This window comes from Aspergillus versicolor, assembly GCF_001890125.1.
Source record: "Aspergillus versicolor CBS 583.65 unplaced genomic scaffold ASPVEscaffold_11, whole genome shotgun sequence".
Lineage (NCBI taxonomy): Eukaryota > Fungi > Ascomycota > Eurotiomycetes > Eurotiales > Aspergillaceae > Aspergillus > Aspergillus versicolor.
The window spans coordinates 496,654-518,063 of NW_024467534.1; the positions used below are offsets into that span (position 1 = coordinate 496,654).

At 53.1% G+C, this 21,410-nt stretch overlaps 10 protein-coding genes across 10 annotated transcripts; 4 read left to right on the forward strand and 6 right to left on the reverse strand.

The window, feature by feature from the left end:
* Nucleotides 1-64: 64 nt before the first annotated feature.
* ASPVEDRAFT_65276 (alpha/beta hydrolase) lies at nt 65-1,536 on the reverse strand. The gene is made up of 3 exons (XM_040815794.1): nt 1,321-1,536; nt 504-1,272; nt 65-456 (listed from the first exon to the last, which is right to left on the reverse strand). Exons 1-3 carry the CDS (start codon nt 1,469-1,471, stop codon nt 294-296), a joined length of 1,083 nt encoding a protein of 360 aa, XP_040672413.1. The 5' UTR covers nt 1,472-1,536; the 3' UTR covers nt 65-293.
* Nucleotides 1,537-1,635: 99 nt separating this feature from the next.
* On the forward strand, nt 1,636-2,705 carry ASPVEDRAFT_154643 (SDR family NAD(P)-dependent oxidoreductase). The gene is made up of 2 exons (XM_040808419.1): nt 1,636-2,337; nt 2,398-2,705. The coding sequence occupies exons 1-2, from the start codon at nt 1,708-1,710 to the stop codon at nt 2,629-2,631; spliced, it is 864 nt and encodes a 287-aa protein (XP_040672414.1). The 5' UTR covers nt 1,636-1,707; the 3' UTR covers nt 2,632-2,705.
* On the reverse strand, nt 2,602-4,005 carry ASPVEDRAFT_331151 (zinc-binding dehydrogenase). Its single transcript, XM_040810688.1, has 6 exons — nt 3,911-4,005; nt 3,798-3,867; nt 3,682-3,749; nt 3,566-3,631; nt 3,339-3,513; nt 2,602-3,290 (listed from the first exon to the last, which is right to left on the reverse strand). The coding sequence occupies exons 1-6, from the start codon at nt 3,962-3,964 to the stop codon at nt 2,668-2,670; spliced, it is 1,056 nt and encodes a 351-aa protein (XP_040672415.1). The 5' UTR covers nt 3,965-4,005; the 3' UTR covers nt 2,602-2,667.
* Nucleotides 4,006-4,046: 41 nt separating this feature from the next.
* On the reverse strand, nt 4,047-6,040 carry ASPVEDRAFT_200726 (flavin-containing monooxygenase). The gene is made up of 3 exons (XM_040809328.1): nt 5,644-6,040; nt 4,975-5,588; nt 4,047-4,922 (listed from the first exon to the last, which is right to left on the reverse strand). Exons 1-3 carry the CDS (start codon nt 5,960-5,962, stop codon nt 4,089-4,091), a joined length of 1,767 nt encoding a protein of 588 aa, XP_040672416.1. The 5' UTR covers nt 5,963-6,040; the 3' UTR covers nt 4,047-4,088.
* A 312-nt stretch (nt 6,041-6,352) lies between these two features.
* Nucleotides 6,353-8,860, forward strand: ASPVEDRAFT_46004 (uncharacterized protein). Its single transcript, XM_040813443.1, has 2 exons — nt 6,353-6,505; nt 6,554-8,860. Exons 1-2 carry the CDS (start codon nt 6,413-6,415, stop codon nt 8,525-8,527), a joined length of 2,067 nt encoding a protein of 688 aa, XP_040672417.1. The 5' UTR covers nt 6,353-6,412; the 3' UTR covers nt 8,528-8,860.
* On the reverse strand, nt 8,291-10,379 carry ASPVEDRAFT_154647 (flavin-containing monooxygenase). The gene is made up of 2 exons (XM_040808420.1): nt 10,082-10,379; nt 8,291-10,022 (listed from the first exon to the last, which is right to left on the reverse strand). Exons 1-2 carry the CDS (start codon nt 10,276-10,278, stop codon nt 8,582-8,584), a joined length of 1,638 nt encoding a protein of 545 aa, XP_040672418.1. The 5' UTR covers nt 10,279-10,379; the 3' UTR covers nt 8,291-8,581.
* Nucleotides 10,369-11,839, reverse strand: ASPVEDRAFT_46006 (MBL fold metallo-hydrolase). Its single transcript, XM_040813444.1, has 3 exons — nt 11,454-11,839; nt 11,256-11,396; nt 10,369-11,186 (listed from the first exon to the last, which is right to left on the reverse strand). Exons 1-3 carry the CDS (start codon nt 11,798-11,800, stop codon nt 10,580-10,582), a joined length of 1,095 nt encoding a protein of 364 aa, XP_040672419.1. The 5' UTR covers nt 11,801-11,839; the 3' UTR covers nt 10,369-10,579.
* A 232-nt stretch (nt 11,840-12,071) lies between these two features.
* Nucleotides 12,072-14,053, forward strand: ASPVEDRAFT_65283 (uncharacterized protein). The gene is made up of 6 exons (XM_040815795.1): nt 12,072-12,483; nt 12,528-12,806; nt 12,853-12,893; nt 12,941-13,659; nt 13,704-13,912; nt 13,956-14,053. Exons 1-6 carry the CDS (start codon nt 12,223-12,225, stop codon nt 13,980-13,982), a joined length of 1,536 nt encoding a protein of 511 aa, XP_040672420.1. The 5' UTR covers nt 12,072-12,222; the 3' UTR covers nt 13,983-14,053.
* Nucleotides 14,054-14,302: 249 nt separating this feature from the next.
* Nucleotides 14,303-15,656, forward strand: ASPVEDRAFT_140942 (uncharacterized protein; the record flags this gene model as incomplete). Its single annotated transcript, XM_040807703.1, has 3 exons — nt 14,303-14,326; nt 14,392-14,627; nt 14,681-15,656. 3 exons carry the CDS (start codon nt 14,303-14,305, stop codon nt 15,654-15,656), a joined length of 1,236 nt encoding a protein of 411 aa, XP_040672421.1.
* Nucleotides 15,657-15,970: 314 nt separating this feature from the next.
* Nucleotides 15,971-20,721, reverse strand: ASPVEDRAFT_87955 (putative RNA helicase/RNAse III; the record flags this gene model as incomplete). The annotated part of the gene is made up of 7 exons (XM_040818201.1): nt 15,971-18,734; nt 18,788-19,870; nt 19,918-20,059; nt 20,115-20,367; nt 20,430-20,478; nt 20,534-20,562; nt 20,620-20,721. 7 exons carry the CDS (start codon nt 20,719-20,721, stop codon nt 15,971-15,973), a joined length of 4,422 nt encoding a protein of 1,473 aa, XP_040672422.1.
* Between the last annotated feature and the right edge of the window lie 689 nt (nt 20,722-21,410).

The window sequence follows — 21,410 nt, forward strand, 5'->3', positions numbered from 1 at the left end:
CTGAGTTGGTTCCATTCGAGATGTTGCAAACAATAAGTAAACAAGTATTCAATGGAAGGAACGAGGCAGCACAGCAAAGGAAAGAGACCTAAAGTCATGGGCCTATATATATCTGCATTTGAGCACGCTTGGTGTGAAACGACTTGCATCTCTCCGCTGTCATATGTTATAGCAACAAGAATGACCACGGCAAGCATAATCCTGGATTAGATCTATATAACTTCCGTAGCGTACCGGTGTGACAAGTGATACATCCATGGTGGTCGGGCTATCTCTAGATTCTCGGAACCATTTTAAAATGCATTAATCTCAAAAGGCCCAGCAGCAGGGTTACTCAATGCCCACTTGATGCCCTCCACTATTGTCTCATCCCACTTCTTCGACGCCGACAGCCGATCCCCATATCGCCGGAAGCCATGCGGCACGCCCTTGAAGACATTCGTCTTGGTCGGGACCCTGCACAATTAGCACTCAAACTATACTGTCAGAGACCAGAAACATACCCATTCTCAGCAAGCAACTGCGCAAACAATAATCCTTCATCCCGTAGAGGATCCATACCTGCAACCCCAAACGTCGCCGGCGGCAATCCCTTGACCTGCTCAGCACTGACATTCCCGGGATTCAACCTCAAATCAGCATCAAGACCCTTTGCCTCCTTCAGCCCGAGAGCCTCAAAGAACAACTGCACCCGCTCAAACGGAATAACCGGCGCATCACGATTCTCCACCCAGCTGGACACCCTCGGATCCCGCAACCTTTTCACCTGCGCCTCATAGCAGTCATAATGCACCAGGCCCGGGATAATCAAAACCTGGCCCTTAATCCTAGGTCTCGCAGCAAGGCTTTTGTCATTCCCCGTTGCTTGCGCGATAGCCGTTGAAGCCGTTAACCAACCACCGGCAGACACGCCTCCCATGACGAGATTCTCGCCGTCGCCGCCAATCTCGGAGAGATGGTCGTGCACCCAATGGAAGGCATCTTCAGTGTCATTCCAGGCAACGGGGTATTTGTGTTCCGGAGCATGTCGGTAGTTGACGTTAACCACGACGATGGGGACGCCCTGTTCTGCCAGAGTTGCGACGAGGCGTGCGCACGCTGCGTCTTCGGAATCTAAAGTCCCGAATAGGAATCCGCCGCCGTGTAGATGGATGTAGATGGGAAGAGACTGAGATGCGTCTACCCCTGCAGGACGATAGCTGCGTCCTGGGATGGTGGCGCCGTCGCGCGTGGGGATGGAGTGGTCGCGTAGGGAGACTTTGGAGTGGAGGCCTGGAGATGTTAATACGCATTCTACTTACGATACAGAGAAGGGAATACCCTGCTCGACCATCTCCCTGGCTGAGACATCCTCCCGGCCCTTGTTGGTGACGGCCCTGAGTTCTTCGGTTGAGAGCGCGGGCGCGGGGGGCAGCTCTCGCGCCAGGGCGATCCACTCCTCGCTGGGGCCGGTGTACTCGGAGAAGTCCATTGTGTGCAGTAGAGAATAACTATGTTTCCAGAAATGTATGCCGAGACTGGAGTGCAGTATAAGACTTGGAGCTCGGCACAAGACAGAAGGGATAACCGAAAGCCGGCAGCTTTTTATAGAGAAACATCCTCGGGCCATAACGAATATACCCCGCATCCGATCAGCACGTCTTCTGTCCCACTCTTGATCCAATTCAGTCAGTCTCCCTCGGCGCATTTTCCAGGCAGATCCAGATCATGAGCGAAATCCCAACAACGCCGCCGTCGCGCTCGCTCGCGGGCAAAACCGCCATCGTCACCGGCGCTGGCTGCCAGGGCGATGGAATTGGAAACGGCCGTGCAATCTCCATCCTCCTCGCCAGCGACGGATGCAATGTTATCTGTGTGGATTTGAACCGCGAGTGGGTGGAGAAAACGGTGTCCATGATCCAGGAACAGGCACAGTCGAATCCGAGCTATGGCTCTGCGGCTGCCACAACAGCAGACGTGACAAGCGCCACTGACTGCTCGGCTGTGGTGGACTATGCCCTATCCAAGTACGGCCGGGTCGATATACTGGTTAACAATGTTGGAATTGGCGGCGCGGCAGGGACAGCGGTGGATGTGGACATGGAGGCGTGGTCAAAGAGCCTGGAGGTTAACGTGAACTCCATGGTACTGATGGCCAAATATGCCATTCCGGCGATGAAGAAGAACGACGGCGAAGTCCGAGGGAGCATCGTGAATATGGGCAGCGTCGCAGGGCTGAAAGGGGGCACGCCGCATCTGCTATATCCCACGAGTAAGGGGGCCATTGTGAATATGACAAGGGCAATGGCAGCGCACCATGCTGAGGATGGAATCCGGGTTAATTGTGTCTGTCCGGGGGTATGTCTTTTCCAATATTTCTTTGCCATTTAAACCGCATGTTCCGTTCTAACGAGTTAGATGCTCTACACGCCCATGATGTACGGCAACGGGATGAGCGAAGAGGCCCGCGAGGCCCGGCGGAAACGCAGTCTACTCGGTACAGAAGGGAATGGCTGGGACTGTGCAACAGCAGCTGTATTTCTGGCTGGTCCGCATGCTCGATGGATGACGGGCGTTATACTCCCTGTCGATGCAGGGACAACGGCCGCAGTCGGAATCGGGATGCCCAAGAGCGCAAGTGTAAACGCATAACTTGGAATAAAACTTGACCTATCTACATTAATAGAACTATGGAATCAATGCAACCCGATCCTCAATTCCCCCTTCTCCCAACTCCTTCAAGTACTGTGGAAAGTCTCCAAGCACTCCCCGTCGAACCCTGGGCCTCAACACCCCTTCCTTAATCAACGCCAGAACCTCCTCAAGATCCCTATACTGTCCCCCGTAACTGAAAATGAAGCTCAATCTCTTCCTAATCCCATTCTTCATGTCAAGCGCATTCACCCTCTCCCCGGTGCCAATACACAACACCTTCCCACCAGCCCTAACAACCTTCTGCGCATCCGCAAACGTCTGTTTCTTCCCCACAAACTCCAGCACCGTATCAACGCTCACTCCACGCCCGGTTATCCATTCCGCAATCCTCCCCTGCTGTTGGATATGTATCGGCACGATATCCTCCTCAGGAACACCCAGCTCTCTCGCCGCCTCGAGTTTCTCACCTCGGACATCCGAAACAAGAACCCGCGCCTTTATATGCCTAAGCACAATCTGCAACGCATTAAACCCTAACCCACCAAGACCGAATAGGAAAACCGTCTCGTGCGGCCGGACCTCTGCACGGCGCACGATCCCGTGGTACGCGGTCGTTACGGCGTCGGTGGCGATTGCACCGACTTCGGGGGGCACACCTAACCATTTAGTATCAGGAATAATACGGGTTAGTTGGTGGGCAGTACCATCAGGCAGAATAACAGCGCCCCGCGCATCAATAGCCACGTATTCAGCGTAGAACCCGTCCTGGCCGATTCCGTGGTGCTGCCCGCTGGGGCATAACTGGGCGAGATCGCGCGAGCACTCGGGGCAGGATTGCAGGCCGCAGCCTGGGACGGCGAGGAGGGCGATGCGTGTTCCCTGTCTCCTATTAATTTGTGTTCTTAATGACGTGGTAGATGAGAAGAGGTACAATTTTAAATCGGTCGTCTCTCACGTCTGCCCCGATTTGGACGATTTCGCCGCACCCTTCGTGGCCCTGGGTTTGTTAGATTCGTAAGTATATTTGGTGTGTGATGGGGTGCGGACAAGAGTGTAGACATTGTTGAACCGGGGACGGTCTTCGATGTCTAGCAGGTCTTGGTCGCTGTGGCAGACTGTTTCTGTTAGCCATGCTTTAGGCAGGAGGGATAGGGTGGACATACCTCCAGATGCGAGGAGCTTTACTAGGAATCCTGCAGGGGGTGCGGATGGCACAGGGATTTCCTCCCAACCCTGGACGGTCAGTTATTGCAGTTTAACTTGGCTGATTCCATACCGGGACAGGGTTTCCTTTGTGCTTTCTCCAGGCGTGCATGGTTGGAATAGACATTTTGAAGTCCAGTTACGGGCTCTCAAGCATAGGAAGACAAGGGGTATATATAGAAGAACCCCGCTCGGAGCTCAAAAGGGATAACCGAACAAGTATGGATATAACTGCTACATAACTATCTATTCTATGCCTGCTTCAATGGCGCCGGCAGCTCAACATACCACGACAGATCCTCCTCCGGGTCCATCTCATACTCCAGGAAGCCATTGCCGAGGAATCTAAACGAATTCGCACTGCGATACTCAATCTCAAAGTCCTCTGGCCTGAGCTCGCTGATCAACCGGTTAAAGAGCAGCGCCGACCCCCCAAACAGCGCCGTCACCCTCCCATTCGCCTTATTCCGCTTATACCAGCTCTTACAGCCCCCAGTCCATACAATCGTCTTGTGCACCTCGTCGCCATACCGCACAGACGCCTCCTCGGCGCTCTTCTTGGGCACAACGGATTTGATATCCTCGCTGGCAATCTTCTTAATCCACTTGACAAAGTAATCCCCCGTCCAATTCAGCGCCTCGACCAGACTCCCATGCCCACCCAGCGAGTTCGGCCCCGTGAAGATAAAGTAATTGGGAAACCCAGCCGTCGCAACAGAGAGATAGCTCTCCGGCTCGTCCGCCCACTTCTCAGCGAGATTCGCCCCGTTCTGCCCGATCAGGGGGAACTTGGGCCGGTGCGACACGTCGAACCCCGTTGCGCAGATCACGACGTCACATTCGAAGACTTGCCCGTCGGCTGTGTGTACTGCGTTCTCGCTGATCTTGGTAATTGGGCTGTCGCTCAGGTTGCAGTTGGGGCGTGAGAAGGATTCCAGGTACCCAGGGCCGGGGGTTACACGTCGACATCCGACCTCCCACTTGGGGATGAGCTTGCGGCAGAGTTCAGGGTCGTAGTTGAGCTTCGAGGCCATTTGCTCGGTGCCGAAGCGGACTGCTTCCTCGTTGTTCTCTCCTTTCAGAAACTACACGATGTCAGTGTCTATAAAGCAACCCAAGAGGTGTAAGAAGATGTACCAGCTTAAACGCCTTATTCGTCCGATCAATAATCCCCTTCCTATACTGTCGGTGAACCTCTGGGTCCTGAAAGCGCTTCTTATCCTCCTCAGCATAAACCGGATTCACCTCATCCGTGTCCCTCCCCAGATGCTTCGACGGCGGCACCCGGTAATAGATCCACGCCGCAGAGCGCATATAATTCACCACCTCCGTCCCCTCCAGCTTTGCCATCTGCGGCGTAATCTGGATCCCCGAAGAACCATTCCCGATAACCGCAATGCGCTTATGCGAGTAATCAAACTCATGGTCCCACTGTGCCGAGTGCACAATCTTGCCCTTGAACTCCTGCAGGCCCGGGATAGACGGCCACGACGGGTGGCAGAGCACGCCTTGCCCCGAGATGACGATTTCGGCATACTCGACTCGTTGGACCCCGTCGTGCTCGACGGTGACTTTCCAGACTCCGTCGTTCTCGAGCCAGCGCGCACCGACCACGCGTGTGTTTAGGTGCACGTCCCGGGTGAGATTCCATTTCTCGGCTGTGGTTTTGATGTATTGCTCGATCTCGGGGCCGCTGGAGTAGAACTTTGTCCAGTTGGGGTTTGGGTCGAAGGGGAAGGCATAGATGTGTGCTATTATTGTATATTAGCTAGCATTCATTATCTGAGATCGGTAATGTTGACGAACCAGGAACATCACATTGCACGCCTGGATAGGTATTCACCAGCCAAGTCCCACCGATATCGCTGCGCATTTCGAAGATCTTGTGCGTGACAAACTCCTCCAGCTCTGGGAAGCGATGTTGGATCTTGTGCGCCATCAGGAGGCCCGAGAAGCCCGCGCCGATGGTGATGACGCGCAGTTTGCGAGGAGTATAGCCATACTGTGGGTTTAAAGGGACGGTACGTGGGTGAGGCGTTGGGTTTGAATCGCCGCCATTGCTGGCGCCGTTTGTATGGCCGTTTATATGGCCGTTGGTCGGCGGTTGTTCTGTAGGGATGGCCATCTTGTTGTGAATCTAATGATCTATGAATTGGAGAAGAATTTACGTGCGGACTTTATAAAGAGATATGAGGAGACGGAGATCATACAGTCATTGCGTTATCGCAGTGCGAACGCACCGATGCCGTGCAGACGCAGATGAGGGCAGACTTAGGGTTGCCGCTTTGGGAAAGCCGAAGGGTGCACCAAAGGGACAACCTTGGGGAGCGAGTACCGGCTGTTTACTGTATTTTTCGGCTTAATACAGTGGTTTACGCTCGAAGGATCCAGCGGGTCGCCGCGATTCAGGCATGGAGGGCGATTGCTGGAACGAGTCAGACGCATTACTCCAGCGTCTTCTCCACAGCCCCCGCACCCCAGACTGTTACACTGAGACTGCGAGACTGCCGGAATCTGGAGAACCGAGCTGTGTGCCGACTCTCTCTTTCTGTCCTTACAACTTCATCGCTCCATCATGGTTATCTCGACCTCCTGGCTGCAATTCACCGGCCACCAGCCAAAGCGCAAGCGTGCCGAGCTGGCATGCACCATCTGCCACGGCAAGAAGGTACCAATCCGTGCTGCTTGGAAGAACATGGACTGAGAAGTCAGGTAGATCCGTTGCGACCTCCAAGTCCGCACCGGCCAAGGCCTCAGCAACTGCACCAACTGCGACTCGGCCGGTAAAGAATGTCGCATGAGGCCGTCGAAGCGCATCCCCCGGCGAGCGCCAACCCCCCTGACGCCCCCCGATAGCAGCAGTGGGGCGAGAAAGTCGCAGCGCGCGCAGCGCACGCAGCGTTCGCAACCGGAGGAGAACGAAGGCACTGCAGGTGCTGAAGAGACTATCTCACTGCGCGAGCCAGAATGGATTTGGAACTTCGATAACTCGACTCTGGCAGAGAATGCGAACCCTCCTGCTGTCAACCACCCTACACATTCCTCGTTGAATCTCAACGCCGACCAAGACCACCCAAGCTGCTCGCCCGCGACCTGTCGCACCGATGACACCGAAACCCGCGGCCTCTCGTCGCGGTACTACGAGCTCGAGATACAAGCTGATGCGAGGAATCAGGAGCAGCGGCTGCTGGCGCAACGACCGCCTGAGGTGCGTCTGCTGCCCAGTGCGGACCTGCAGCAGAGCTTTGTCGAGACGTATCTGGAATACTGCCTGCCCTGGTGTCCAGTCCTCGACCGCGATCACCTCAACATTGACGAGCTATCGCAGTCACCGCTGCTAGTCAACGCCCTTGCCGTGGTGGGAAGCCATGTTCGGCCTCCTGTCATGCCACACGACGGTCCGGCAGCATACTACGAGCGCGCGCGCAATCTGTTCTACAATGACGCGGAGCCCGATGTCGTGCGCTCTCTTCAGGCCGTGTCCCTCTTCTACTGGTGGAGTCCACGCCCGCCGTCTATCCTGCATCGCCATTCCTCCTGGTGGTGGACGTCGGTCGTTATCCGCCACTGCCAGCAACTAGGCGTGCATCAGCAGCCATCCTTTGGGCCAGGACCGGCCTCTTCACAGCATAATCACCCGGCTAACCACCGCTCGCATCTCATACGCCGCCGTATCTGGTGGACGGCCTTTGCTCGTGAAAGGCTTACGGCTATCTGCCAGAGTAAACCGTGCACCATCGACCCAGCAGACTGCGATATCGCTGAGCCAACGTTGGATGACTTCCCTGATGCTATCCATGACAGCACAGCGCGCCTGCGGGCTGAGATTTTCATCTACTGGGTGCGACTGTGCGCCATTATCGGCCGGATAGCAAAGTATCTCTCCCGGCCGAATACCGACACAAATACTCCTTTTCCTACAGATCTCGCCAGGGAGCTCATAACCTGGGTCCATTCCCTCCCTCCACACCTGCAACTCCCTATTCACGGCGACAGAACGACTTCCTTCAATCGTGACGTCCACCAACTCCACCTCCCCTACCTAGCCGTCATTATCATGCTACATCTGAAGCAGCCATACCAACCCCACCACCCAGAAGCATACCCACCTGCCATCCTGGCTGCCACCTGCGTTGCCCGTATATTCCGGGACACTCTCGCCCGGGGCGGGACACACTGGCTGATGGCCATCACGGGCTGGTACACCAGCATGGCATTCATTGCACTCCTCCAGGCCACCCGCGTTGAAGGCCTTGCGGCCCCTGCAAACGAGGACCTCGATATCTTGACTCTCGCCGTGGACCAGCTCCGCACCATGTGGCCGACGGCGAATATCTTCCACCATGGATTTCAGCGGCTACGGCCCAGTGCAGCCGGAGCAGAAGCGCTGCTTTCGCTATCTAATAGTGAGCAGCCTCCTGCTCCTGCTCCTGCTTCTAATTCTGCGTCTGGGCCGGCTGTGGGTGCGCCTGAAAATGAAGTTGAAGCTGTGCGAGCCAATCCAATGGATGGCGTTGACTGGATGGAATACTTCCCCTTTGCGACGGCGCAAACCAGTGGTGTCGCAGAGAAGCTGCTCGTCCCGCATACAGACGAGATGTTCTTCGACGATGTCTTTCCTGATACAATGGTGCAATTCCAGGATCTGTTTGGCGATTACAATTTCTCTGAGGCGAACTTGTTCATGTAGTCAATTCAATATCATATACAAATACCATCCATAACACCATAGTATAAGAGTAAACTATGCCAACCGCAGGTCCTCATATCCTCTATTCGCAACGTCGTCTGCCCTAGCCCTATACCCCGGTGCCGGCCCATTATACCGGGCAATTATCCTCTTCTGCTTGTGTGCCAGGTTCTTATTCACCCCCGTCATCCAAGAGTCGACCTCGTTCGCCAACAGACCCTCTGCACAGGTATGCACATGTTCTGTCCACTCCTCGACCTTCTTCCCCGTGCATTCTGCATAGGTGAGGCCTCTGCTAGACGCATGCCCAATAAACCGACTCACCCAGCCCACTGCATACTCAATCGACCGTGGAAAGTTCCCAAACATCTGATGCGGCCCCATCACCATCATCATATTTGGGAATTTCTCAACCCATAGTCCTAGGAATGTCCTTGGGCCTTCTTTCCATCTCTCACTCAGCTTCACACCACCAACACCCTGGAAGTCCACGGCCGTAAACGCTCCCGTGACTGCATCAAACCCTGTGGCGTAGATCAGGATATCAACATCATACTGAGCATCGCGTGTCTTGACCCCCGTCTCTGTGATCCTCTCAATCGGATCTGCCTTGACATCGACAAGCCTCACATTCTCCCGGTTATATGCCTCAAAGTACCCGGACTCCAGAGGCACCCTCTTCGTGCCGAACCCATGGCACTTGGGGATAAGTTTCTCAGCAGTCTGCGGATCCTTAACACGCTGGCGGATCTTATTCGCAATAAACGTCGAATAGAGCTCATTCGCCTCCTTATTCGTGAAGATATCATGGAAATTCGAAAGCCACTTCTCGAACCCCCGCGTCTCATACAGCTCATTCCACATCTTCTCCCTCTCCTCGGCACTCACACTGAACACCGACGCCGGGTTGCTCTTGTGGATGAAACACGAGTACGACTCCTTGCACTTTTTGAATATCTCGGGATATTGCCTCCGGATCTCCTCCATCTCCTCCGGCGTGATCTTGGAGTTATTCAGCGGCGCACTCCAGTTCGGCGTCCGCTGGAAGACAGTCAAATGGCCTGCCGTCTTGACAATCTCCTGAATCGCCTGAATGCCCGTCGCGCCCGTGCCAATAATCCCAACCCTCTTCCCCTCGAAATTCACAGGCTCATGAGGCCACCGCGCCGTATGAATCGCCTGGCCCTGGAAGTCGTGTACACCCGGTATATTCGGCAGCGTGAACTGGTTCAGAATGCCCATGCAGGTCACAACCCACCGCGATGTATAAGTCTTCCCGCTCTCATCCGCGAGTAGCCAGCTCTTTGTATCCTCTTGATAATGCGCCTTTGTCACCCGCGTGTTGAACTGCATGTCGCGTTCCAGGTCGAACTTTTTGACCAGAAACTCACAGTACCGTAGTGTCTCCGCTTGGCCCGAGAAATGCTCCGACCAGGACCATTCGTCGAGGACTTCTTGGGACCAGGAGAAACCGTAGGAGTAGGACTCTGAGTCACTGAACTGGCATTAGCATTTGTCTATCCAGGAATGGATTCCTGTCGTGTTTTGACGTACAATCTCGCGCCCGGATACCGGTTCCAGTACCAGGTCCCGCCAGGCCCGCCGCCTGCTTCGAGGACTTTGGCGCGCAGTCCCAGGGTGTGCATTTGGTGCAGTGAGTAGATGCCGCTCAGGCCGGCGCCGATGATCAGGACGTCATAGTCCAGGTTGGCGTTTTGGTGGAGGTGCGGCGGTGTTTCGATGCTGCCCATGTCTGTAGCTTCTGATGTATATACAGCTATGGTTAGGAAGCAGGAATGTCGCAGATCAGATGAAGATTAATAAATACCAGAGACCAGATTCTCCGGTGAACACTTGGTTAATCTATCCGATCTCCAGACGCTCTCCACTTCCACACTCTTCTCTTCTCCGGCTCCGAGCCGTCGGTTACCCCAATCCAGACTGCCGGCCTTCACCAGCCGACTCGGTTACACAGCTCCAACAAAGCTCCAGCAAACTACGGAAGAAAGCCGACCTGCCAAGCAATATTAACTCTTGTGACCTGGATACGTACTAAGTATTATTTCCTGTCTTCCTCCAATACCCCTCCAACTGCTTCAAAAACGCCCACCTCAACTCCCTCCCCCACCCCCTGGCCTTCCACTCATTCAGCGCCTCCGGGAAATGCGCCACCCCATCGCGCACTGCAAAGTCATGCGCAATAACCACAAACACATCCTCGTCACAATCAATCTCCTGCAACTTCCTCACCGTCTCAATCGCCAGCGGGATATCATGTCCAAACGTCGGTTCAAACAGAGTATCCTCCTTCGTACGTCCCCGACTAGCCTGCAGTTCCTCCCACGCACTACCCGGGCAGAACCCCGCCTCTAGATTCAAAGAGTCCCATGGATACTCGTTTGCAGTGATAGAGGCCGGCAGAGGGAGAGGACGATGCTTCGACGGCCGGAATATACCGGTATAGTGCGCGATGTCCCCGCCCAGAAGCACGAATGTGTCTGGGTTCTTTGTAGTACGTGCCAGTCCGCATAGGTGTCCGACTGCGTGCCCTGGACTGTCGAGGAGGTAGAATGAGCCGTCACCAAAGTAGTCGAAGGCTGGGAATTTGCCGATTTGCAGGGTATCGGGGCTGAATGTGATTTCGCGGAGGGTGCGTCCGCTGGTTGTCTGGTTAGATTGTGGTGCGGTGGTAGAGTAGTAAGGTAGGGTAAGATAGGGTAGGGCTCACGTGTAGTCACTCTCAAGGATGGGAGAGTCAGGGTTTGTAGGGGCGCCTGGGAGTAGGGCTTCTTTGAATCCGGGGCCGACGATGAGGTCTGTTGTTGGGGGGAAGCTGGATGGATCGCCGATGTGGTCCCAGTGCCAGTGGCTGTGGTTACTCGTTAAGCTGTGGGTCAAAACTATGTAAGGTATATGGGATACGAACCTCCAGATCACAGCCTCGATTTCCTTTGGTGCAATTCCGTGCTCGTGCAGGATATCCGCGACATTCTGGGTGACCTCGATATTGTACCCGGTTGTTGGGATATAGTTTGCGATCTTCGGCGCGTAGTTCTGGTAGTCCTTGCGGATGCCGAGGTCAAAGACCAGCTTGCGACCTGAGCTGTGCTCAAGCAGGAATGAAAATGCTGGGTTCCTGGCGAAGGTGTCGAGGCCTGGGACTTGGGGGGTCATGAAGCGTTTGAGATGCGAAGGGCCAAAGTTCACCGGGTTGATCAGTTTGACGGTGATAACATCCCCAGGGGGGATCTCAAAGAGTCGATTCTGAGTCATTGTGATGATACTTACGACGTGGTACAGATTGCCCTGCCGCATAGGCTCCTGGACATATTATGACAGGCAGCTCGGCAGTGCTCCGGCCTCCACGTTCTGGCGTGTGGGGAAACGGGACAAGATGGGGCTAACTGTCAATACTGGTAGACTAGTACGCTATACCGGTAGTAATCTCAATACGCAGGCCGAAACCTTGCGGCAGCTGGGGATAGTTGCGATGGTTTCATGGTTCAGCCATCTCCTCGTGGCTCTGGCGGGTCCATGACACTTCCCCGGATTCCTTCTTGTACCAATTCTTGAGTCCAGCTGGCTGTCAAGACACCAGTCTTGCTCCTATAAAATTCCCCCATCCTGTCCCTCCGGCTACTCTCTTTGGCTGCCCCTATTACCGTTGTACTACTCCTTAGGTCTCGTTTGTTGACATGGACACCTCTACCCAGGACAGCCGGTCCGACAAGGACAGGAAAAACAATGTCGACCATATTGAAAAGACCACCCCTGAGAACATCGACACCACCCACACCGATGAGGCAATGAAAGTGCTGGCTGGCTACACCGGCGATGAGTCGTGGGAGCCCAGCGATGAAAAGCGTCTGGTCCGGAAAGTTGACTGGCGACTGTTACCGTTGCTATGCATGACATATGGGCTGCAGTACTATGACAAGGCCATGCTGTCCCAGGCTGTACGTAGCCCTAACCTTTGCTTCAACGGCTGCTAACAGCCCAGGCCTTATTCGGACTGCGTGAGGACTTGGGTCTCCTTGTCGGTAACCGCTATGCTATGTCTGCGGCCATTTTCTATCTAGGGTTCATTGTCGGCGCATACCCTACCATGGCCCTCGCGCAGAGATACCCTATCCACCATGTGGCCTCGCTCACCGTTACAATCTGGGGTATTTGTCTCATCTTGACACCGGTGTGCCACAACTATCAGTCGCTGTATGCCCAGCGCTTCTTCCTAGGGGTGTTGGAGAGTGGCATCAGCCCAATGTTTATGATGATTGTGGTTCGTATATATCCCATTATAGGAGACGATATGCTGAAGTGTATAGGGTGGCTGGTATAAGAAGGACGAACAAGCTCTTCGAATGGGATAAGTCTTACTTCTCTCTTTGGTGATTTCTACTGACAACCCTAAACAGTGTGGTACAGTTGCACCGGATACGTCAGTATCTTCTCGCCCCTGGTCAACTATGGCCTCGGCCACATCAAGGGCTCGCTCTCCTCCTGGAAGTACATGTATCTCTTCGCCGGCGCTCTCACCATACTATGGGGAGTTATTCTCAACTTCGTTCTTCCACCTGACCCCGTGAGCGCCCGCGGCTTTTCTGAGCGTGAGCGCTACATTTCCGTCGCACGTCTACGAACCAACAACTCGGGTGTTCGCAATACCCACTTCAAGATGGGCCAGGTCGTTGAGTTGCTGCTAGATTTGAAGTTCTGGCTGATATTCTTCACGGCCTTCCTTGCCATGATTGCCAATGCACCGATATCCACGTTCACTCCGATTATCATCAATTCCTTTGGCTTCAGTACTCTCCAGTCCCTCCTCCTCGTGATTCCCTCGGGCTTCTATGGCGGAACCATGATGCTTCTCATGCCGTATCTTTCCTACAAATTCACTACCAAGAACATCCGTTCGTGGCTAGTAATTGGATGTCAGCTGGTCAGCATGGTTGCATCACTGCTGCTACTGCTCCTCCCTCTCAACGAAACCGGCGGTCTGCTTTTCGCCTGCTACATCATGCCGACAATGGGCGCAGGCTATGCGGTGCTCATGGGCCTCCAGATTGCCAACATCGCAGGCTATACAAAGCGGTCCCTTTCTTCTTCGGGGCTCTATATCGGCTACTGTCTTGGTATGTTCCCTTCATTATCTAATCGAGTGTAGCTGATTGCGTAGGCAATTTTGTGGGACCTCTCTGTTTCAGAGAGCAGGATTATCCGCGCTATGTGCCGGGATTTATCGTCACCGTTGTAACCACTTTTGTTGCTGCAGTTCTGGTGCTCATCTACCGCGTGATCTGCCTGTGGGATAATCGTCGCAGGGACGCTACTGGGGTTCTGGAAGGATTCGAGCATGCGTATGAAGATGACCTGACTGACAAGACGGTAAGTAATCCACCTAATTAGGAAATCCGACTAATCCTTCTAGAATCCTCAATTTCGGTACACTGTTTAAGAATGGGTTCGTGTAGTTATAGTTGTATAGTTTATATAGATGTGTGTTGGACCCAATCAGAAACCTCTGACGTAACTTCTGCCTCAGGCACCAAGTTCCCGCATTGGGCCGCTCCACCTGAGCTCCAGGCTTCACTTGCACTTTCACCTCCAGATTCTCAACTCTCAACAACCCATTACCCCTCCCCTCGTCGCTCTTTTCTGCTTCATTCTTCCTTCGTCTCCGGGATTTAATCCCCGATCTTCCTATGTTTCCGAAATGACCTAGTTCTCTCACCAACAACTCTCCTTCCTACATACCAATCTCCTTCTGTACACGTCATGGTGTCCCTCTGGCCGTTCGGGGTACGCAAGCCATAAGGCACCCATACCCTTGCAAAAGCTCAAAAGACTCACATATAATCGCACAGGGCGAAGATAACTCCCCCGCCTCCTTCGAAAAAACCCTCTCCACTCTCTCGACCAAAATCACCCGTGCCACCTCCCGCCTCGACCTTCACCGCCAGCATGCCCGCCGCTTCAAGGCCCTCTGGACCCTCTACACCTCCTTCATCTACCTCCTCTACACCGTTATCCTCGCGCTCGTCCTAGGATGGCAAAATTGGGGTGTGAAAGAATACGCCGCTATCCTGGGCGGTCCCGTCATGTACGTCCACGACCCAAATGCCGTCTACATTAACCCGCTAATAACAAAACCAGCATCTACGCAGTCCGCGCAGTAGGCAGCAAGTACTTCGAGTACCGGATTAACAACACCAATCGCTACCTCGATAGTCTCCAGAAGCAGCGCGACGAAACAATCGAGAAGCTCAAGGTCGCTACGAAATATAATTCCACACAACAGCTGCTCGAGAAATACGCCGGCGATTCTCCCAAGCAAGGACAAGGGCGGTCGAAAAACGGCGATCAGAAACCCAAGTCGGAGGGGAAACGCAAGACGTCGGGACAGCAGCAGCAACAACAGCAGCAACCCCCTGTTCAGAGAACTGGTCTCCCTCCCCCACCTACCGCGAATATCCGCCGCCCTGCACCTCCACAACCTGAGCTACCACCTTCACCGTATCCACCGCAGCAGCAACAGCAGCAGCAATTTGAAAAGCCTCTTCCCCCTCCTCCACCTGGGCTAGACGAGCCCGGATTCGCGCCCAACGCCTTCCCCGCCTCACAGCAATACATCGAGCAGTCCCACTGGTACGACCGCCTTCTAGACGTCCTCCTCGGCGAAGACGAAACCCAACCGAAGAATCGCATCGTGTTGATATGCTCGTCATGCCGACTCGTAAACGGCCAAGCACCACCGGGAATGAAAACCCTCGAGGAACTCGGCCGCTGGCGGTGTGGAGGCTGCGGTGCATGGAACGGCGAGGAAAGCGCGGCCAAGAAGGCCCTCGCTGATATCAAAGCTGAGTCTGGTCCCGTAGAGGCCGTGTCTGACGCAGAGGCAGATGTCGAACACCCCTCTTCGGTGTCTGGAACCGATGACGGTGTTATTGTGACGAAGGAGGAGGGCCAAGATCAGATCGAAACGGGGAGTTCCTCTGGTGCGGAGACGCCCAACGAAGAAGCGGGCGATGAGCAGGATGATGAAGAGGAGGTGCAGCCTGAGCCAGTTCCAGTGCCAGCGCCGAAGACTAGATCGCAGAATGCGACGAGGCGCCGTGGACGAAAGGGGTAGTTGACTCTAATGAATCCACGAGACCCTGGGACAGTTGGAACTGGTGGAATGTTCATTTCTGTTTTTGAGTTTATTTTTATTTTTACTACCCTGGTATCTATCCTTGAAGCGTCTCTTTGTGTTTACTTGAATCCCAGTGAAGCTGGTTTTGTGGTCTCCCTTATTGAAATTCGTCTACTATGCAGCGTAGAACCGTCCCATAAGGCCACCCTGAAAGTGGCAGCGGGAAACGTATCAATAGATTCCATGCGATCTATCTACTTTCTCATCCAAGCTCGTAGTCCAAAATACCGAAAATCGCTAAATACATCAAACTATGACGCTACCTCGGCCTGTTCCAATTCTTCTTCTCTATCGCCCGCTCCATCATCTGCCTCAATGATCACTCCTTTCTGCGTCAGTAACTGGATCACCACACAAGCAGCCCGTACCTCCGCGTCCTCCCTGCTCAAGCAACCTCTCACAACAACCTCCTCAACATCAAACCCAAGGCCGTTCACTGGAATCGTGCACGTATACGTTGGGCCCCCACCAGGGTCGAGTTCGAGATCAGAGTCAGAATCAGAATCAGCACTAGAGCCAGAGCCAGGATCAGATGAATCCAAATCTCCACTCTGGTCTTCAACCGCGTCAGCGTCAACATCTATAGCCACATCGCCTTCGCTGTCGACATCAACGGCCTTATACACGCGCTTGTTCTCCCGCTTCGAGCCTGATACCCTCACGGTGGAAACCCCAAACTTCCACGGTGATCCAGCCTTACTCGCTAATTTTTGCAAGCCCATCTGCGCCTTCTGCATTGGATGTTCCACGTCGATGTTCTCGTCAATGATGCGTTCCAGGTATTGCACCAGGCCTAGTCGGTGGATGAACTCGCGGCATGGAGTTAGATCCCCGCCTGAGTCGACGAATAGGGCGCCAATAATGGACTCGATGATGTCGGAAAAGAACTTGTCGGGGTTGAGAGCGGAAAGGAGCTCCCTGGGATAGGTCATTGAGGTGTGGAGGGAGTGTAGGATTGCGGGGCGGAGGGTTGTGTAGCGGGTCAGAGCAGTGTTAGCGGGAGAGCCTGGTTTCGAATTATTGGTTATCAGAGGTGTGCCGGGAGAGTGTCTGAGGTAGGTGTATAAGTGGAGCGTTTCTGCAGCATGTTCTGTTGACTTAATTCCGACTTCTGCTTCGGAAGCACTTGTTGGGCGGCGTGATGGCATTGGCCAGGAGAATTCCAGGCATAGAAACGCGAGGAGGCTAGCATTTGCAACAGCAGCCTTGATCTTGGTCATTTTTCCCTGTGGTAGCTCGGTAGGATGCTTGAGGATGGTGTCCACGATGAGCATGTCGAGAACACCGTCGCCGAGGAACTCGAGGCGCTGATAAGACTGCGTTGAGGCATCGTGTTGGCACGAGCCGTGGGTAAGAGCTTCCATTAGTAGTGATTTATCATTAAAGGTGTAGCCAAGGTTCTCCTCGAGGGTGTCCTGCTGGATGAGATGCGGCTGGTGGTCTTGGTCCTGAGACATAGGGCCACTATCAGGCCTGGGTATTTGGAGCCGAACCTCTGGAAGAAATTGGCTAATACAGGCATGTGCTTTAACAAGGCCCCCATCAATGTATGCAGCGCCGATAAGCGCCTCGACAACATCGGCGAGGACTTTTGTGGACATATTGCGCCTATCTCGGCTCGTGTTGATCTTTTCAGATATCAACGGAGCAGACCATTTGCGCGCGTTAAATTCTTTGGTGATGATAAAAGATCCAAGACCGCGATCAACTGCTTCTCGGGCCAGGCGATGGTTCTCGACAATTGCTGCAAGGCCTGAGGTAAGATAGCCCTCGTGCCAGTTCGGGTGTTGGTGGTAAAGAAAGGAGGCAACACTGAATTTGAGTACCGTATCACCGAAGAACTCATAGCGTTGGTAGTGCGTTGGTGCCCCAGCAGCTGGTGTCGTAATCGCGGTTATTACATGTCGTAGCTCATTAAAGTGTATATCTCGTAAAATCGTTTCGCATAGCTTAGTCGCAATCAGTGCGACCTCTAGTCTGTTAAGGATATTAGCAATGAACCGACCGAATACTGTCTCTTTGGCGGGGAGTCTGCTTATTGCGCATTGGTCAGCAGGAATAATACGCCTCTTCTTAGGTGATTCTAGTTGATCATCGCTGTCGTATCCTTTTGTGGCGGGTCTTTGCCTTTGAAGAAGATTCCTTCGTTTTGGAAACGGATCGCATTCAAGCTCAAGCTCGTCGTCTCCCTTGACCCATCTATTGAACAATAGAATACCGTCATAACGAGACTTGTCTCGGACGATGCCTATACGGTCGACATTTCTCTGACTGGAGAAAACTTCCTTTGCTGGCTCGTACCCTTGATTCGCGCTTAGCCAGGCCATCCACTCCCTCGGATGCAAGTTCGGGCTAAACAGGGTGGTAAAGTCGCGCTGATCAGCCAGCCATCCCGTCGAGGTGGCTTGTAGGTATAAGGCAGTGATAGTTCTCAAGCTCTCAACACTTTGGTCGGTCATTAGGACGGGCTCTGAGCTTCCGAATTCGAGAGTATATGTTGACTCGTTATCCCAAAACAGGGTGAGCGGTTCAAGTAGCGGCGTTGGAACCGGAGAAAACAAGTTCATATATACCTCGTCTTCGTTCAGGCGAACAGTGATGCGGGTTTTATGCATCTTCGATAGCTTCCATGCATATGCCCAGTCCACCCATGGGTCATATTGATCCAGGACCTCTGTCATGGCTCCTAGCAAACGGCGATCGCGTTTAGTAAAGTCCTGACTCTTGGTCAGCGGGAGGATGTTGTCATTCAGCAGTCCATGCTCGTATAATGCCTTATACGCTTGGAAAGCAGCTTCCTTTCTTGCCGCACGCTCTGTCTTCCACCACTGCCTCCCCTCTGCGCATCTAACCGATGGGACTACGCAGCTGGGCAGCGTCACTTTGCCTTTCAACGCACCACCCTCGTGTCTCTCAAACGAAAACTCGGGCTTCGTTCTAACCCGTCTCTGGCTCGGAAGAGTGGAGCAGAAGTGGTATAAGTGTTGCATGGCATTATCAGCCGTTAAAATAGCTCTGAAGAATTAAGTTAACTAGAGGTTTCGTCGTTAGATAGGTTGTAAACATACCCCGTGGATTCTACGATAAACTGTGCATGGACATCTTCATCGATGGTTTCCAGCGCACGGAGTTCTTCCAAGCGGCTCCTGTCCTCTTGATAGGCCTTTTCCATCGTTTTCTCCACGTTGTGCCATTTTTCTAACAATAAAGCATCGTCTTCCGTTGAAAGAACCATTGCATACGTTGAGTGCTGGCGCCTAGCACGTCCGCGTCGCTGCACAAACGACTTAAGGTTCGGCGGCTTGTCGTAACTTACCACCACGCTACACGCGCTCACGTCAATGCCCTCCTCCAACACATCAGTGGCAACAATCAGATTCTTTCGGCCGTGTCGGAAATCGTCCAATGTATCTCGCTGCATCTTTACCGTGAGGATGTCACCCAACATGTCTTTCTTCTTGGTAGAGTTTGATATTCCAATGAAACCGCCGGTGCGAAAGCGATCCCTTGTGGAAGGATGAACCGAAAGCAGGTGGGCCATTACAGCAACAGTTGCGCGCTGCTGCACAAATATAAGCCCGGAGAATTCGGACTCATCGGCATTGAGTAAGAAGGATATCAAAGCCTCGAATTTCGGTGACACCGGAAAGTCTGCAGGATTGGTAGAGTGGATGTGAAACTCGGGGACGGGCAATTTTGACAGAATGTCAATCAAATACTTCTGTTCATCATCGTCCATGTTTACCATGAGCGAAGTATTGAAAGCACCCCCACGGAGCTGCTGAGTTGATTCCCAGATAAAGTAGTTGGCTGCCCATGGCCCAAGCTCAGTTGAAATATGGGCAACCTTGCGAACAAACTTTTTGAGCTGCTCGCTGCAGTAAGTTTCCCCAGTCATGAGCGCCTGCTGTAGCGCTATTCCATGTGGCTCGCTAGCTTTAAGTTTTTTAATGTAAGGATCGTTTTCTATGTCCAACTTTTGATAAGCCTCAACGAGGGCCTTTGCAGTTCCGCCCCAGAGCGAAGCACCTTCAATTGCTTGTGGCATATATAGGACACGCTGCAAGTGAGGCCTATGGGTGTGCTCAAGCAGTTCATGACGGTGTGCTTGGGGAGTGGTGCAGACCGAATTGAGGTTGTCTTCGATTGTTCTATACTACAGGGTCAGAGCATAGCCACAGTGTACCGTGTTACATACCGTAATTCATCACGATTAGAACCAGCGCTGGCTGTCAGACCCAAAATGCGGGGAACAGCGTTGGGGCCAGATTTTGCACGGTTTGGATGGTAAAAATATCTCATCACCCTATTTGCTGGGTGGTTCTGAGTGCAATGGTGCGCTGGTATGTGTTAATAGAAAATGTCCCATCTTTTGACCGTCAAACTTGTACGGACCTTCATCGAATATGATCAACCCCAGGCGGGAAATCCTAACAAAGCCATGGGTCATTGCATCCAGAAGTACAGCAGGGGTCGAGACGACAACCTGGATATCATTCAGCACGGCGTCCCAGACCACCTGCTCCGTCCACAGCTCAACCTTGTCCAGTCCAGTGAGCGTGCGAGACTTTGCAGCAGGGATGTGTTGGGAGATGGCACGATGTTGCTGCAGGCAGAGGGCGACGGTTGGTGCCAAGAACCATATTAACTAGCTCATATTAGGGAACGCGCCCGCCTGTCTGAGTTTGAGGCAATCCGCGGTGCACATACCTTCGTCCCATCGCCGTTCTCCAACTCGTGCATGATACGGAGCAGAGCACTGTCGGTGTCAGCTAGCCGGCACCACAAATTAGTCTATCAAATAAGCCGCATACATGTGTGTTTTACCGCTTCCTGTGCCCATCTGAAAGGGTAAGAAAGAAAGTTAGAAACGTCCTCTTGTGTTATCACTTTTTCATACCGCAACGATGATATTGTCCTTCAGGCTCGCCTCGAACATCTCCAACTGGTAGCTCCGCGCCCTATAATCGGGGTCGGTGTCCCCCGACGGGACAGGCGCCATCGGAGCGGTTGAATGTGATCGCTTAGTGAAAGAAAACTGATGACATGGTAAAGGATAAGAGAGAAATGGATGAGTTGACGTGAGCCTGGAGGTGGGGAAGAGTGGTGGGGTTGATAAACAAATCATCCATCCCCCAATCGCTCTCCGACCTAAACCCTGGCTGTTCATCTTTGGTACATGTTCATCGCCAGGTTTTATAGCATAAGAAACTGTAATTTTCTCGTCACGTAAATTTTCTAATAAGGCGTGAGCTGGTGGTCACTCATCATTCCTGTCGAACGAAGGAACGAAGGGCCCGGAGGACATGATATTTAACCCCTTCATTAGAAGCCTTTTGTCTTCAACAGCCATTTGTTATCAGCCAGTATCTATTATTACAGGTCTTCTGTATCTATATTTCATGAAAATCTGTCTTTAAAGCTTTCGTGTCAACCTCCAAAAATATGCGATATACTTTACTGAAATGAAGAAGCAGCGGACTTTATAATAGAACCTTTGGCATCCAATAACTTGATAAAGCTGACGCGACTATACATATGCTTTCGACTTCATATGTGCAGTTCTAATTGCAAAAGGGGATGTTTCGCCAGGTCTCCTACCCGCTGTCTTTCAGGGCTATCAAAGGGGAAGATACTCGCAGTACCGGCTAGAACGACGGTTTGCGGTTCCTACCCGGCACAAGTCGTGAT

Bases quoted from the DNA above. Each gene is read 5' to 3' on its own strand.
- ASPVEDRAFT_65276 (XM_040815794.1), bottom strand. From the start codon at position 1,471: ATGGACTTCTCCGAGTACACCGGCCCCAGCGAGGAGTGGATCGCCCTG. The intron at 1,273-1,320 runs GTATTCCCTTCT...TAACATCTCCAG, and splicing joins CAGGGAGATGGTCGAGCAGG to GCCTCCACTCCAAAGTCTCC. The intron at 457-503 runs GTATGTTTCTGG...CTAATTGTGCAG, and splicing joins CAGTTGCTTGCTGAGAATGG to GGTCCCGACCAAGACGAATG.
- ASPVEDRAFT_154643 (XM_040808419.1), top strand. From the start codon at position 1,708: ATGAGCGAAATCCCAACAACGCCGCCGTCGCGCTCGCTCGCGGGCAAA. The intron at 2,338-2,397 runs GTATGTCTTTTC...CTAACGAGTTAG, and splicing joins TTAATTGTGTCTGTCCGGGG to ATGCTCTACACGCCCATGAT.
- ASPVEDRAFT_331151 (XM_040810688.1), bottom strand. From the start codon at position 3,964: ATGTCTATTCCAACCATGCACGCCTGGAGAAAGCACAAAGGAAACCCT. The intron at 3,868-3,910 runs GTATGGAATCAG...CTGACCGTCCAG, and splicing joins ACAAAGGAAACCCTGTCCCG to GGTTGGGAGGAAATCCCTGT. The intron at 3,750-3,797 runs GTATGTCCACCC...TAACAGAAACAG, and splicing joins AAAGCTCCTCGCATCTGGAG to TCTGCCACAGCGACCAAGAC.
- ASPVEDRAFT_200726 (XM_040809328.1), bottom strand. From the start codon at position 5,962: ATGGCCATCCCTACAGAACAACCGCCGACCAACGGCCATATAAACGGC. The intron at 5,589-5,643 runs GTTCGTCAACAT...ATACAATAATAG, and splicing joins CGTGCAATGTGATGTTCCTG to CACACATCTATGCCTTCCCC. The intron at 4,923-4,974 runs GTACATCTTCTT...GACATCGTGTAG, and splicing joins CGAATAAGGCGTTTAAGCTG to TTTCTGAAAGGAGAGAACAA.
- ASPVEDRAFT_46004 (XM_040813443.1), top strand. From the start codon at position 6,413: ATGGTTATCTCGACCTCCTGGCTGCAATTCACCGGCCACCAGCCAAAG. The intron at 6,506-6,553 runs GTACCAATCCGT...GAAGTCAGGTAG, and splicing joins CCATCTGCCACGGCAAGAAG to ATCCGTTGCGACCTCCAAGT.
- ASPVEDRAFT_154647 (XM_040808420.1), bottom strand. From the start codon at position 10,278: ATGGGCAGCATCGAAACACCGCCGCACCTCCACCAAAACGCCAACCTG. The intron at 10,023-10,081 runs GTACGTCAAAAC...ATGCCAGTTCAG, and splicing joins CGGTATCCGGGCGCGAGATT to TGACTCAGAGTCCTACTCCT.
- ASPVEDRAFT_46006 (XM_040813444.1), bottom strand. From the start codon at position 11,800: ATGACTCAGAATCGACTCTTTGAGATCCCCCCTGGGGATGTTATCACC. The intron at 11,397-11,453 runs GTTCGTATCCCA...GAGTAACCACAG, and splicing joins ATCGAGGCTGTGATCTGGAG to CCACTGGCACTGGGACCACA. The intron at 11,187-11,255 runs GTGAGCCCTACC...CCAGACAACCAG, and splicing joins ATCCTTGAGAGTGACTACAC to CGGACGCACCCTCCGCGAAA.
- ASPVEDRAFT_65283 (XM_040815795.1), top strand. From the start codon at position 12,223: ATGGACACCTCTACCCAGGACAGCCGGTCCGACAAGGACAGGAAAAAC. The intron at 12,484-12,527 runs GTACGTAGCCCT...CTAACAGCCCAG, and splicing joins AGGCCATGCTGTCCCAGGCT to GCCTTATTCGGACTGCGTGA. The intron at 13,660-13,703 runs GTATGTTCCCTT...CTGATTGCGTAG, and splicing joins CTATATCGGCTACTGTCTTG to GCAATTTTGTGGGACCTCTC.